This window comes from Carassius auratus, chromosome 20, assembly GCF_003368295.1.
Source record: "Carassius auratus strain Wakin chromosome 20, ASM336829v1, whole genome shotgun sequence".
In the NCBI taxonomy this organism is placed as follows: Eukaryota; Metazoa; Chordata; class Actinopteri; order Cypriniformes; family Cyprinidae; genus Carassius; species Carassius auratus.
The window spans coordinates 5995118-6010622 of NC_039262.1; the positions used below are offsets into that span (position 1 = coordinate 5995118).

The 15505-nt window shown below is 36.4% G+C and overlaps 1 protein-coding gene across 2 annotated transcripts; it reads left to right on the forward strand.

The window, feature by feature from the left end:
- Positions 1-8016: 8016 nt before the first annotated feature.
- Positions 8017-11090, forward strand: LOC113120687 (uncharacterized). Of its 2 annotated transcripts, none has more exons than XM_026290651.1 (4): positions 8017-8221; positions 9148-9261; positions 9383-9590; positions 10492-11090. In XM_026290651.1, exons 1-4 carry the CDS (start codon positions 8043-8045, stop codon positions 10954-10956), a joined length of 966 nt encoding a protein of 321 aa, XP_026146436.1. In that variant the 5' UTR covers positions 8017-8042; the 3' UTR covers positions 10957-11090. The 2 variants fall into 2 exon arrangements, 1 of the variants encoding a protein (XP_026146436.1); XR_003294649.1 differs by lacking the exon at positions 8017-8221 and adding an exon at positions 8421-8693.
- The last annotated feature ends 4415 nt before the right edge of the window (positions 11091-15505 follow it).

Here is a 15505-nt window from a genome sequence, read left to right on the forward strand (position 1 = left end):
TAACACTTTACAATAACAGTACATGAATCATCAAATACTAATACCTGAAATTAATAATTACTTGATTTATGAACTAATGATGAGTTAAGACATGTATTAATCAAGAGCTAATGAAGAACTAACTTAACTATGACATGAGTCATATGAAATACTGCATGAATAACACTACCTTAATTACATGTTAGTTCCTGCATAATAGTTTATGTATTAATTAACACTTTGAGATAAACTACAGTAAACCACACGTTCTAGAAGCAAGATGTATGAAAATGACACAATTTATAAAATTTGCCACCAGCTCTGTCACAAACATCAGTGAAAGACAGTGGATTTATTGCAATATTTGCGTTTAACCTAACTCATCCAACGCACAATGATGCATTCATAATTAAAAACGACTTTATCATTCGGTTTTGAGTGATTCCACTGCTGTCCTACAATAACATTAAGCAGACGCAATTTTCCAAATTGAAATCAGTTAGCATAGAGATGCTGATTATCACTTTTGTTACGTTATGGTTTGGCTTACGGTCTTTATATCAGACGTTTGTCTGGCTCTTCTTTTGGGCCACTATCGCTACTTCAAATGATCAACTTTGCTCTTACCGTTCAGTTCCTTCTCCATCCAAATGCAGCCACAGGTCCTCTTCTCTTCAACTTATTTACAAACCACAGAAAAGGACCAAATACCTGACTTAGATAAGTTGAATATGTATAGAACATGTGTAATTTGATAACTTTTTAAAGATGTGCCCCACAAAGACAAATCGTGACATAATGATACATCAACAAGTCATGGAATTAATGTTACTTTATGAGTAAAATGATGAGTTAGTAAAATGTGCCCCCCAAGTAAAGTCATGACATAATGATACATCAACAAGTCATGAATTAATGTTACTTTATGAGTAATAAATGATGAGGTAGTAATAATGTGCCCCCCCAAGTAAAGTCATGACATAATGATACATCAACAAGTCATGAATTAATGTTACTTTATAAGTAATTAATCATGAGTTAGTAATAATGTGCCCCCCCCCAAGTAAAGTCATGACATAATGATACATCAACAAGTCATGAATTAATGTTACTTTATAAGTAATTAATGAGGAGTTAGTAATAACGTGAAATAATCTTATGTTTGCACCAAAATATCCAAGATGATAATGATGCATAATGACCAGCACTTAAAAAAAATAAAAAATAAAAGCACAGAAATGAAAAGGGTAAAACACACCTTTTATTTAACAAAGCTTTTAAATAGTGCACCTTAAAATCAAGAGGCATAAGTTGTGTATACTTGTATGTTACTTTACAAAAAACTCAACATAAAATTTGAAGAGGTTACATACCAATGTTAAAATAAAATCAGGATTTAAAATTGTGTTTGAAGAAATGTTCACTAACCAAACAGTAACATTATAAACTTTTTTTTTTTTTTGATGTTTTGCATTAACATACATTTTTTTAACAATATTAAAGGGATGCCACACCCAAAAATAAAAATTGTCATTTACTCGCACTCAAGTAGTTCCAAACCTGTAGGAGTTTCTTTCCCCTTCTGTACACAAAGGAAACTATTTGGAAGAATGTTTGCAACCAAGCAGATCTCGTCCCCCATTACGATCATAGTTTTATTTTCCTACTACGGCAGTAAGTGTTGCCCAAGATCTGCTTGGTTGCAAACATTCTTCCAAATAGTTTCCTTTGTGTACAGAAGGGGAAAGAAACTCCTACAGGTTTGGAACTACTTGAGTGCGAGTAAATGACATTTTTCATTTTTGGGTGAACCATCCCTTTAGGCAACAATATATACCTCACTTCTTTGAGATGTCAAGAATGGCACTGCTCTCTTTCAATTTTTTTATCATGTCTATTAGGCTGAGCAAGGCACCGTGCAAGACAGCTACCAGCAAATTTTGGATGCTTTCTCCCTTTTTAAAGGTTGCTCTCATAGCTTTGTACTCCTCAGGATTTGCAATTGCCAACTCAGCAATGGGTGCTTGCATCACAATCGTATTTCTGTCAACATTCATTTTGTTGTAGGCTTCAGCTTTACTTAAACCACCATTTACCAGTTGTAACACTTTGTGGTAGCGTTTGATGGAGTCTTCAGGGGTTCTTACTAGGAAGAAGAAAGAAGAATGTTTTAAGAGTTTGATACAACATGAAGGTGAGTAAATTATATTAATAATGATAATTATTTTGGTTTGTGCTATTGCTTTAAGAAAAGACAAAAAAGAACAAAATGTGGTTATGATAAACTTAACTCTCTTGTAAAACAGGTTGGATCACTTTCTGTTAAGATCATTTGTGTGTGCTTTATTAAACAGAGTTATTAAAATGAGGATAAACAATGATCACCTTATAGCAGATTACCTTTAAGGTACACAATGTGGCACTTTTTTTGTAAAAAAAAAAAAAACATGTACCTACTGTATTAAATCAGCAACTACATCATGAATCCATCTTCCAAACTATGTTTTTTGTCTTATCACTACGGTACATTTATCACTAAAGTTGAGTACTTGTGTTCTGACTACTATAGACAGAGCAGGATGCCAACCTCTGTGGAGGAGCCCAGTACCTGCATGACTCGTCACTGACAAACACAGAACTATCTCTGGTTACAATGTTATTCTACGAGATGCATGCAGTTTTATGAACTGCTAGAGCACCAAAAGTGACATGGTTGTACCTTTAAATACCCATAGAGATCACGTTCAGTCCATATTGCCATCATGCTTGCCTACAAGGCCTTACATGGTTCAGCACCAAAATACCTGTCTGAACTTTTAACGGTCTACACCCCTAGACGAAATCTCCACTCTTCTGATTCAGGTTTTTTTTTACTCTTTACGTTCTGTGAGTGATCAGGCTGTTTCTTCTGTGGCTCAAAAACTAATTCTCTTCCCACTGAGATCAGTCATGTGGACTCTTGGTGTTTTTAAATCTTCACTTAAAACTTATTTTTTCAGGCTAGCATACAAGTGAATATTCCGTTTGTTTGTTATTAAATACTTTCTCTTAAATTTGTTTTGCTGTTTCTATTTTGTTAAAAGATATTAAAAGATAAAAAAGATATTATTTGTTTGTCTTTAGATGCAACCTTTAAAAGGTGCAATATAAAGTTTAACACTTTCTCCAAAAAGCAGATGCGATGAGATATTCTCTGGTTATTCACTTAAAGCCTTGACAATTTTCACTTCTGGATGAACTTTACCTTTTAATACTTTTGATAGAATAAACATACCTCTCCTAAAATCAAACTTCAGTTTCTTGGATTTCTTCTTGTTTTTTCGCTTTTATCCTTTTTCTTCCTCTTTGCTCTTGGTTCAGATTCTGATGAGTCTGAAGATTCTGAGGAGTCTGAAGATTCATCACTGGACTCATTCTCCTGTGATGCAGCAGTAGTGGATGAAGATGCAGTCAGTGCCTGTCTAGGCGAGATAACTGCTTCATGCCTCAGAAGGGCTATGACAAAGAACAAATAAAAAAGGTGTAGAACAAAACCACAGGTAAAGAATACATTTTTTTTAAACCACAGTTAATTTAGAAAGAGATTTTTAATGTCTCAAATGCAAAAAAAGAGGGATGACCTTATCAATAACCTTTAGCAACCAGTCTTTGATAGGGCATTTGTTACTCTAATATCACACTGATTACAGTTTGGCATTGGGAATAGGGGCTTTCGCACTAGAAGAACCTTTTATAGTTCCTATGACTATTGGCAGGAGTACCCACTTTTTGGCGTGTTCGCACTGCAGGAACGTGGAATGACCCTACTTAAGTGTAGGGTCTAACCCAGCACAACAGGAACTACCAGTGACATAAGTGTAAGCTGATTGGCTGAACTAACTACAAACATGGAAAACAGTGATAGATGGACTTCTCAACCTTGGCTTCAGGATAAAATCCAACGCAAGTTTGAGGTGACCGAGTGAAACATGATTATCTATTTCTGCTCAGCTAGCAACACTGGACATCAAACAGTGGTTCTCAAACCTGTCCTGGATTACCTCCAGCCCTGTACAATTTATATGTCTCTCTCGTCTATCATACCTGATTCAACTCATCAGCTCAAAGTGGAGTCTGCAAGACCTGAAGTGGATGTGTCACATATAGGGAGAGATACAAAATGTGCGGTGCTAGGGGTACTCCATGGAGAGGTTCGAGAACCACTGCCCTAGACTAGAGGAACATTTAGTTCTAAATAGTGAACATAGTCTGATGAATTCTAGTCCTCCCTGGTGGCTAGCTCCTAAAACCAAATTCCTATAACTACCAAGTGCAAAAGGGGCTAATATCACCCTAAGGGTCCACAGATTTTCCTGTCTGAAAGCATTTCTAATTAAACACTGCAACATACTGACTGGCAGAATTGTTTTTAAAGCAAGTTCATGACCCTATTACGTACCATCCTCCAATCTTGATCTGAGAAAGTTTTTGTCATCGGTCAGAGAGTCAACTTTTTCCTGAAGATGAAGAATCTTCTGCTTTTGTATCTCGATTGTCTGTTTTGCTTTGTCAAGAGAAATCTGTAAAGTGGGTGCACCTAATAAAAGAGAAATAAAAAATTAGGCCAAATTCAAGATACATAATTTACATTACACATTAACAGACACATTTATGTGAACCAAGTGAAAAAGTATATATCTAAATGAGAAATTTAAATTCATCAATTATAATTTTTTCCCCTGTAATGTTCACATTTTTAAAATCGCATGTCAATGTAGAAAAGGCTAAAAACAAACCTCCAGTTTCACTGGTTTGCTGTACTGCAGGCTGAAGTCCTAAAATGAAAAAAATAAAATAAAAAATAAACACCAACTTAAAATGCAGCATTTGACCAAACAGACAGTTTAAAGGGGTCATATGATGCGATTAAAATGTTCCTTTCTTTTTGGAGTGTTACAAGCTCTTGGTTAGTTTCAAAGACTAAAGTCTCAAATATGAAATTATATTCTTTATAAAAGTTAGGTCAATTACTCCTACCTAAAACGGCTCGTTCTTACATGCCCCCACATGTTTGTGTCACAATGGGAAGATTTGCATACTGCCACCAAAACGTTCATGCAAAAAAAGGCAGAACTTTATTCTCTGTTGCAGCTGCTGTCATGTCTTGGAGATGTGCGTTTTGTTGTGAAAGCGAAACTACTTCGTTTGGTCTTCAAAAAAATGGACACAACTAGAAATCATTGGTTAAGTTGTATTTCAACTCTGTTCCAAAACAGTCCAACCCAAATATTCAGATGTGTGCTGTGCATATTGTGGAGGACAAAGAACGTTTCCTGTGAGATTAGCCTACTATGCTGTTGTCTGGTTCTATAAAGTGTGGCAATTACAACTTTGCAAGGACAGTCTGCATGTACGTTTACATATTTAAAGACTGTGCCACTGATGATTCAAACGTGACTTTTGAGCAGTGAAGAGTAGAGCTGGTTTGTTGTTTCTCTGATCACTAAGGCAGACAAGGTTTTGTTTTTACGCAGCGCGATACGCAACATGCAAAATACAGTAAAAGTCATTATAATCAGTAATTATGTCCCCACTGCATGCATGCCCGCCCTTGCAAGGGGTTTATTGTTTTTGTGTTGTCGTGCAGGGACATGGTATCACTGTATGGTGAGGGGCATAACAATTCCATCACACGCTTGAGGTATTCAGCCAATCACATCACACTGAATAGCTGGCCAATCAGAGCACACCTCACTTTTCAGGCCAATGAGCTTTTTAAAAAAAAAAAAAAAAAAAAAAAAAAAGACTTGTTTCAGAAAGGCGGGGCATATAGGAGCAACAATAATGTACATTGTGGAAAATAATGTTTTTAACCTTAAACTGCATAAACGCATTGCATTACACCAAATACACAAAATTATGTTCTTTTTAGCAACATCATATGACCCCTTTAAACGGTTTTAACTGTGGCATAAAACAAACATTTCGATCATTCTCAGAAATACTTGAATGGACGCTATGAGATAAAAAAAAAAAAAAATAAATAGATGGGTTTTATGTAGTGTATAACATTATAGGTAGTTGGATGGGTAAACTTCAGTGAGCAAGCCCATTACATTTTTATGAAAGCCACATTATTATTTTGTATTTTGCATAAACATAAATGTATTTTTAAAAGCCCTTAAATTTTACTTTGTCTTTATGAAATTGACATGGGTATTTACACATTCACGTATATTTTTTCATGCTAATATTTGTAATGGAAAATAGCTACACATACCACAGTTATTAGGGTAAATCTACTTGTTATTTTAGTTTTACAAAAAAACAGAAACATTTAGAAAATGTGCAAACACTTTATGCATACGTGGAGTATACTTTTTATACCAAAATACTGTTTGATATATCTGTTTGAATTAACTTCCCACTTCACACATGTACAGTATCAGCAATTGTATTGAATTACTTGCCTTCTGATGAGTTTGATGTATTTTCAGTCTGAACATTCTTGCGTGCAGATACAACTATGGGAGAAGCAAGCATAGTTCAGCATTAAAAAAAAAAAAAAAAAAAAACACCTGAAAACAGGGTTGCCAACTCAAACATTTGGCTTTATCTCACATTATTAGGCTAGCCAACTAAATCTCAAAACCGAAGACAACAAAAAAAAAATCTACTGGTAGGATTTTTTCCACCGGCATGTGACATTTTTAAACAAGTGGTTCATTCATAAATCTGCAAGATCTTATTTTTTGATCATCATTCTTAATCCGGTCTGGATGTACTCTGACAACAGTGCCATTTTCTCAATTTTTGTTCAAAATTGTTATTTTTTAATGAAACTTGCATTCAGTGTTGATAGAGAATGCACCATTCAGTAGTAGGCCTATCTGTGCTGACTTTTCAATCCCTGTTATGGGCAAAGATTTTATTAAGCTCCTATTTGAAGCTTTTTGAAATGTGTGAAGGCCACTACGAATTAGAAATAGAAACTGTAGACAGACGAGGTTTATGCCGTTTATAGCGTAAATTCTATTTGCCACACTGTGCAGAATTTTGCCGCACCTTGCATAATTCAACCAGTAAAATACGTTATTCAATTAGTAAACAACATCAGATGTAATATCAGGTAGTTATCTAAATAGCAGGAAACATTAATAAAGTTTCTTTAAAAGTGCATCTAGTAAGTCACAACAAAGTATATTTGAAATTAACAGCATTAGGTTTAAATACATAAAAAAGAAAGGCATTGTTTCACAAACATGGCTTAGATTAAGCCATTAGGCCTCATTTAAATCAGGATTTTTAACTACCTTTTATAAACGTGCCTTAGAAATAAAAACATTACTGGTAAGAGAAACAATTGCCCTGAAATATTTAAGATATGTCAGTGCAAGATGTTTTCATTTAAAACAGGTCACACATGCATTTTAGACTGGGTTTAGGCTCAAAACCTTGTCTGTGAAACCGGGACAATGAGTTAAGTTACCAAAATCTCACTCCACCCAGGCAGCCCAAGTTTGCAAGCCTTACAAAAATAACGTTACACCAAACAAAAGACTCTGTTACAAGTAACGTTACTTACCATATTCATCTGAGCTGTATTTGTTGGTAACTTTCCTCCCACAGCGCGTTGCTTTTCTTTTCTCATCCATCTTGCTCACATGATCTGCTGGTTGGCGCGAAGCGGTGGTTAATGGCTCGATTAGCGCCACCCCATCGTCCTCGTCGATTAGGGACATGGTTTGGATTGTAATTACTGTAATTCCCCCTCTAAACCCTACGTGAAGTTCTGGTGCGTCTTGGATATCTTTACAGTTATCCCAGTTTGTATATACTTCCAAAGACGGTGCAATACCATCAAGTTTTACCTGGGTTAAAATTTTTATTATGTTTAAGCCCCCCTGCATGATTGAAGCAGGTTCTGATATTGCACCGGAAATGGGCGGGGCAATCTCTGGTGTTTTTCGTGCCACCTGACCCGAGATTAATTTATTATTAGCGCCAAGTGTGGTTCTTCCTGGTTAGGAGCACGCTCATGGACGTGAATGAAGTCAAGTGTGTTTTGGTAAAGAATAACAGCAATGTTGCATTCAAAATTTTTACTTTTTTCGATTCAGAAGCCCACAACTAACAGGAAACTCAAACTCATTAAATGGCTACAAAGCAAAAAGTTACTAGCAAGGAGAGTAAAGTGCTCAAGATGTGGCCATAATATGAGAATGAAGAGAGCTACATCTCGAAATCTCGACGGTTTTCATTGGTGAGTTTAACCGATTTGTTGTTCACATATTGCTGAAATAATTTCTAGGGATGTTATAGGTTAACAAAGAGGAAACAATATTTTCTCTAAATAAACAACTTAACATTAACGTTATTCTATCAAGCTACGTAGTTAGAATGGTGTAAAGGCTTGATATTGATCTGGGGAGATTCTCAACTTGAGGTTGTTGTGCTGCATGGTAACGAAAGCATATTGGTTTAATTAGGGGTGTGACGACGAGACAGCCAATGTGAAACTGTCGAAATAGACCTTGCTGAATCGTTGTTATACAGGAATACGATTGCGTGGGTGTTTGAATCTAGATCGCCAATCGCCATCTTTAAGTGATTTAAAGCAGCACTATTTAACTTTTATGCGCTCTAACGGTTAACAAACAGAACTCCACGTGTCCCGCGGAAGAACATTCTAACCGGAGCAACTTCTCTAAGTTTGTCTATGGTGGTCCACGCAGGTATGTGTTAATGTTACTCCGCAGCGGTGACGACCGAACAGGCTACAATAGTCCAAACATTAAGTGTACCGTAGTGATTTGGGATGAGACAAAACGTTGTTTGGAAGATGAATATAAGTGGCCAGATAAAATAAAAATACTAAAGTAAATTAAGACTAAATAATTTTTATGCTCCATTTACACCATTCAGGCTTAATATTAAATTAATAATTGTTAAAAAGTAAAAGTGAAAGTAGTAAGCTTTGCACTTGAAACAAAGACCGCATTAAAGAAAAGACTGCACAAAAGCTTCTTCCTGCTTTGGCAATGGGCTTTACTTCTGCAGAAGTAGTAAACGCATTGGCTTTTCATTTTTGGGGAATTTTTTTTCTTTTTACCACTATTTATTAATTCTTAGTCCAGGTAAAATACTGTTGTCTGCATAACCATGTTTTGACATTTATCACCATCACAGGATGTGCAGACATAAAAGTCATCGAGGCAAGAAAACCAGCCGATCAGTGCGAGTCGGGTCTCTCTTCGAGAGATCAAAACTCAGCTTGTCATCTTGGCTAATATTCATTTACAGGTGAGTCTGTTGTCGGACAGCAGAGATGGAATAGTAAAATGTTGCAATGTTCCAAGTTTGATTGTTTTAATTTCAACAACTCTGCTTTTCCCATTCTGAGTCAGCATTGTGTACTTCACAGGTTTGCTCAGGGATTGCGGATTAGACAAATTGATATGATGCAAGATGGCATTGCAAAAAGTTCCAGAACCCTCTCTAAGATGGCTCGTATCATGAGGAAAGTTTGCCACTGTGCTATAAAACGATACAGACGAAGACATGGACAAATGATTGGAAGTGCTCGAGAATTTGCTGTTCTTGATGAAAGTAACTTCCGTCATAAACGAAAGGTAAATTTAGAACCTGTTATGCAAATTCACACTGCAGTTGCCCACCACTGTTGTCGTTTGAACGCTTCTATATAATATATATGAATTCTGCTAATAAGAACAGTGTAAAACACACTGATGATTAATGAGCTGCTGGATTCATGAATATTAATCAGGTTGTGTGCATTCTTTCAAACTGATTAGCTGAAATCAAATCAGTGACCATAATAGGTGAGCGCCAGCCAATGAGATTGTCGTTTGCACATTTAGTTCCGCTCAATAATGGAAAACCTGTCAGTTCTTTAAAGCAGGAAAAATCCAAAGGAACTCCGTTATTTTAACAGTAAAATAAACACAAAATATCATTTACATGTAATGTGTCAATTCTTCATGTGTACATATGACTTTCGTGCTCTCTGCTTTGTGATGATGACTCGTGCGCCTTTACACTAAAGTTTACGGTACATCAAATACAGGTGTGCTGTGCATCCATTGAGATGACTTGAAAATAGAACCGATCCTGAAACTCTGAAGTGCTCCATCTGAGTGTTCGGCAAGTGAAAATATATTTGTGATAAACCTATACTTGGCCTTCAACTTACTCACTGACGAGTAAAATCTGAGAGTTTATTAGCCTATTGGCTAATATTATATATCATTTAGTCGCCCAGAGTGAAGATCAGTGGGTGATTTACTCACAATGTAGAGAGTTGTTCAAATGAAAAGCCCCCAATGTTTATGATGGATGGATGGGGATAGATGTACTTTCTTCATCTTCATACTTCTTGGTCTGCCATTTATAAGGCTCCTGCAGATTTTCCTTTAATTTCTCACCTTTTTGTATGTTTAAACATGTTAAATGAACATAATTACATAATATTGTAGTATTTCTCTTTTTAATTAAATATTTAACTTTTTACAGTATGGACGAGGGAGAGCATCAACAACATGGAGGCGAAAAAAATGGGTCTTTGGCATGCTAGGTGTGAGGGATAAATGCAGACACCCAATCTTGCGGCTTGTGAAAAGAAGATCAAGACCTCACCTAATCCCCATAGTTGTAAAACATGTGCGTCCAGGCACTACCATTATTTCAGATGAGTGGAGAGCCTACCGGGGGGCTTTGGCCAATATGGGCTACAAACATTTTACAGTGAACCATTCCCAGTGGTTTGTAGACCCACACACTGGAGCTCATTCACAACACCTTGAAAGAGCTTGGTTGACATACAAAACAAGTGTATGGAGACTAAGGGGGAACAGGACAGAGAAAATGCTAAAAGAGCACCTCTCTCTCATAGAGTGGACTCATTGGCTTGGTGAAAAAAATAAACGGGGGCCACTTGGGCGCCTAATAAAAGATATTCACCATCAATTTCCTGTTTAGAGGACAACACACTGAACTTTTGATTGTGTTTTATGTAATATTTAAGTAAAATACAAGTTAACTTGTCCTCTTGATTTAAGGTGCACTGATATTTAAAAGCTTTGTTTAATAAAATGTGTATTTTACCTTTTTAATTTCTGTGCTTTAAGTGCTGGGTAATATTTATCTTGAAATAATCATCTTGAATATACTGTTGCAAAATAAGAGTCACCTTTGTAGATGTTAATTGAGATTATTTAGATAATGACTTCACATTACGTAATCATTAACAACTCATAAACTAACATTAATTCATGACTTGTTGATGTATCATTATGTCATGACTTTACTTGGGGGGGCACATTATTACTAACTCATGATTAATTACTTATAAAGTAACATTAATTCATGACTTGTTGATGTATCATTATGTCATGACTTTACTTGGGGGGGCACATTATTACTAACTCATGATTAATTACTTATAAAGTAACATTAATTCATGACTTGTTGATGTATCATTATGTCATGACTTTACTTGGGGGGGGGGGCACATTATTACTAACTCATCATTTATTACTCATAAAGTAACATTAATTCATGACTTGTTGATGTATCATTATGTCACGATTTGTCTTTGTGGGGCACATCTTTAAAAAGTTATCAATTACACATGTTCTATACATATTCAACTTATCTAAGTCAGGTATTTGGTCCTTTTCTGTGGTTTGTAAATAAGTTGAAGAGAAGAGGACCTGTGGCTGCATTTGGATGGAGAAGGAACTGAACGGTAAGAGCAAAGTTGATCATTTGAAGTAGCGATAGTGGCCCAAAAGAAGAGCCAGACAAACGTCTGATATAAAGACAGTAAGCCAAACCATAACGTAACAAAAGTGATAATCAGCATCTCTATGCTAACTGATTTCAATTTGGAAAATTGCGTCTGCTTAATGTTATTGTAGGACAGCAGTGGAATCACTCAAAACCGAATGATAAAGTCGTTTTTAATTATGAATGCATCATTGTGCGTTGGATGAGTTAGGTTAAACGCAAATATTGCAATAAATCCACTGTCTTTCACTGATGTTTGTGACAGAGCTGGTGGCAAATTTATAAATTGTGTCATTTTCATACATCTTGCTTCTAGAACGTGTGGTTTACTGTAGTTTATCTCAAAGTGTTAATTAATACATTAACTATTATGCAGGAACTAACATGTAATTAAGGTAGTGTTATTCATGCAGTATTTCATATGACTCATGTCATAGTTAAGTTAGTTCTTCATTAGCTCTTGATTAATACATGTCTTAACTCATCATTAGTTCATAGTCAAGTAATTATTAATTCAGGTATTAGTATTTGATGATTCATGTACTGTTATTGTAAAGTGTTACCAAGAACCAAAGAGGCACATGAGTCAGAATATAAGCCAAAACGCCTCAGCAACCATTTATCAATATCATAGTAGCTTCAAAGCACACCCTAGATACTGCATAACAAACTTTAGCAACCACCCACGATACCCTAGCAGATTTTGCACAGACAAACACTACATTTTCTTCACTGAAAGTAAAACTTTAGCAGTGTCTGAATGCATTTTCCATGGTAAAATAAAGTTTGGTAAGTATTCCCCATTCTTAAATGGCCAGAGTAAACTTCGAGATGAGTTTGTTGAGTTTAGCTCCAAGCATTATGTTTATGCTGCAGCGCAGCCAAAAAATATATCTGTCCAGTTGCGAAGGAAATCAATTTTATCACAGTTACACCACATTTTGTATTTAAGAGCCCACCCTTCCAAAACCCCAAAAAACAAATCAATAGAAGCAATATAAGCCAAAGCAATAAAATAAACTCGGCTGGCCTCTCTGGACACGGCAAACTTTGGAAATCTGAGCAAACACCAGCAACATTTCATTACACAGCTTTCCTTTATTCACAGATGAAGCGCATCACAACTTTCAGTTTGCAGTTTGATTTGTTTCCGCCTCCCTTACGAGATATACGGATATACCCATCTATGCAGCAAGGTTGCAGCGCAATAAAATTAGTCATTCGCCACATTGCTCAGCTTCTGTAGAGTCTGAACTCTGTGTTCCTGTTATACTCAGCGGTAAAAGCGCGAAGACGAAGCTCTCTGCCTACAGCAGTTGCAGTTTGCTGACTTCAGACAAATCCTTTCAAATGAGAAGGGTAATTGCTGTGAAATGCCCTTTTCAAAAGTGTCTCCTGATACTTCTGGTGCATGATCTACTGGGCCAGGCTTTTAAATAAAGAGCAACAGCATCAAGCTTATGAAGCCGTAAGTGATGCTAACCGCTAGCCTAGGAACAGGTTTGCAGGTATGGTAGTTTAATAACAACACTTATTGTAATAGTCAGAGGCAATTAAGTGTAATAGACCTCTTTTATTGTTCATTAAAGAAGCCTGTAGTCGTCATTTCAGGTCTGGCTGTGTTCACCCTGGTGACACATTCAATGGACTTATAGGAGTCCTGTAGATGTGTCTTCACTTTAATGAATACAATATGCTACAGACCAACACAGATTTGCACTGACCCCCTAAAGGGGTTGTTACAGCGTAGTCAAGCTCCTGATAACATTTTTACAAAACACACATTTGAAAATTCTCAAATGAAAATCAAAATTAGAGCTCAAACAGCAGATGAATATACAGTAGAGGAACACTGCATGAATGTCTATAAACAGTCTTTTACACCAACACTGACATATATAGTGCTACAGTCCTAGTGTTCTGATTATATATGTCCATCACCGCTCAGTCTCTGTTTTTGTGCTACAGTATTCATCACCATTCGTATTCACACCTCCATCTCGAGCGTGATCGAGTCCGTGTTTAATGTTGATGCATGAGTTTGAAATATGGGTTTATTAGATTTCTACTGAACAGTTTATTTGATGACTTCATCGAGAGAAGTTTATTTACTCAGGGCGCAGGGGTTTTATTACAGACATTGATCAAAATGATGGCACGCTTTGGATGATCTGCTCACCCATAATCCCAAATTGTGAAAGTGCTGTCGATGTAATAATCTGTAATGGCGGCAGACAAGCTCTGGGGTGTCCAGATTACATCCCTCATCACCTCTGAAAGTTGCCATAAATTACTTGTTTTAATGAAAGTACTGGGCTAGAGGCGACAGTGACACCGACAGGAGCTGGGACAAAACAGACAGGCGCAGAGCTCTGGAGTGAGGACTAAGTGGCAGGCGAGGGAACGCAGGAGTGAATTTACTGGGACAGGTTAACAGCTCACCTTGTGTTGAAACACCAAGGACGCTGTGTGTTGAGTCTCAGTACTAGTGGGATAAACACCACTGACTGCTACTGGCAGAGATTTTCTGCACTCAAAACATCATCCCTGAGGAGTCGGCATACGAAATAAATGCATACGTTCACATGAACTGGATCTGTTGGGACTGTGCATGCATGCATAAAACTGAAAAGTTTGGGATAAAAAAATGCAATAAATCCCATGGTATTTTGACTGTGTTGGGGAAAACGTATCTGAACTAGCTCATGTTAAAACATCAAAGATATCTGACTGATTTAATTATTACATGAAAGTGTTATAAAAGAGGATCAACTGTATAAAAAAAGTGGAGAAATCATCAGGAAACATTTCTGAAATACTGAACCGTTTTGTCTGCAAACAAACGCTGCTAGCTCTGCTCAGAATTATCTTTATTTTATGAGCATATTTTTATAGAATTTTGATAACATATGAACATTTTTAAAAATGCATATACACTACCAATACATGCAGCCTTAATGAACATAAGAAATGTAGTGTACTCTAATTTTCAGGAGTATTTACACTAAAATTTGGAAACTAAATTTGGTTTATCTAACTTGAGTCTATAGATCTATTGTTTATTTTTTTGTAAAAAATGTTCTCTTTTATTACATAAAACTGTGCTTGTGTTTTTAATAAAATGGCACTTTTTTATATTTTGTTATAATTGCAATGACATTCATACATCAAGTATGTTTTTTCAAATTTTTTGATGCTGCTGTTGACTCTTAGTTGTGCAATAGTTGTGACATGCTGTATAAAGTTAATAATGGTGTGAAGTGAATGTGGTTCCTTTTAGCAGCCTTCTGTAATGTTTATCACGTTTTTATGACCTTGCTGCTATTTCTCTCTCTGATACATACATGTCAGATGAACCACCTTTTGCTTTCTGCTTTTATTGACAAGCCTTTTTCCCCCCCCTCACAGCCTTGAGTTCCTCAGACACTTATATTCCTCACCAGCCATCCTCAAGGGACTTTAGCTTCCTGAGCTGCATTTCTGACACACTGGATGGATTATAAGAAAGTCTCGAGTAAATCCTGCTCTCTGGGTCTCCGATTTGCATGCAGCTTTTGTAGCGTCTTTGCTGACAAACCCGATTGGCGCCACTTTAAAGTGATTGGCTCTGTGAACGCTGACAAGGCCGGTCTGTCCAAGCCTGGCGGGTTCATAGGATGCCAAATTGCTATGCTTCAGAGATTGAAAGACAGTTCTATCATGCCAGAAGACACTTTTGCTTTGGAGTGATGATGAACAA

Coding starts and splice junctions, on each gene's coding strand:
- LOC113120687 (XM_026290651.1), top strand. CDS start 8,043: ATGTTGCATTCAAAATTTTTACTTTTTTCGATTCAGAAGCCCACAACT. Junction 8,222..9,147: donor AATCTCGACGGTTTTCATTG/GTGAGTTTAACC, acceptor TCACCATCACAG/GATGTGCAGACATAAAAGTC. Junction 9,591..10,491: donor ACTTCCGTCATAAACGAAAG/GTAAATTTAGAA, acceptor AACTTTTTACAG/TATGGACGAGGGAGAGCATC.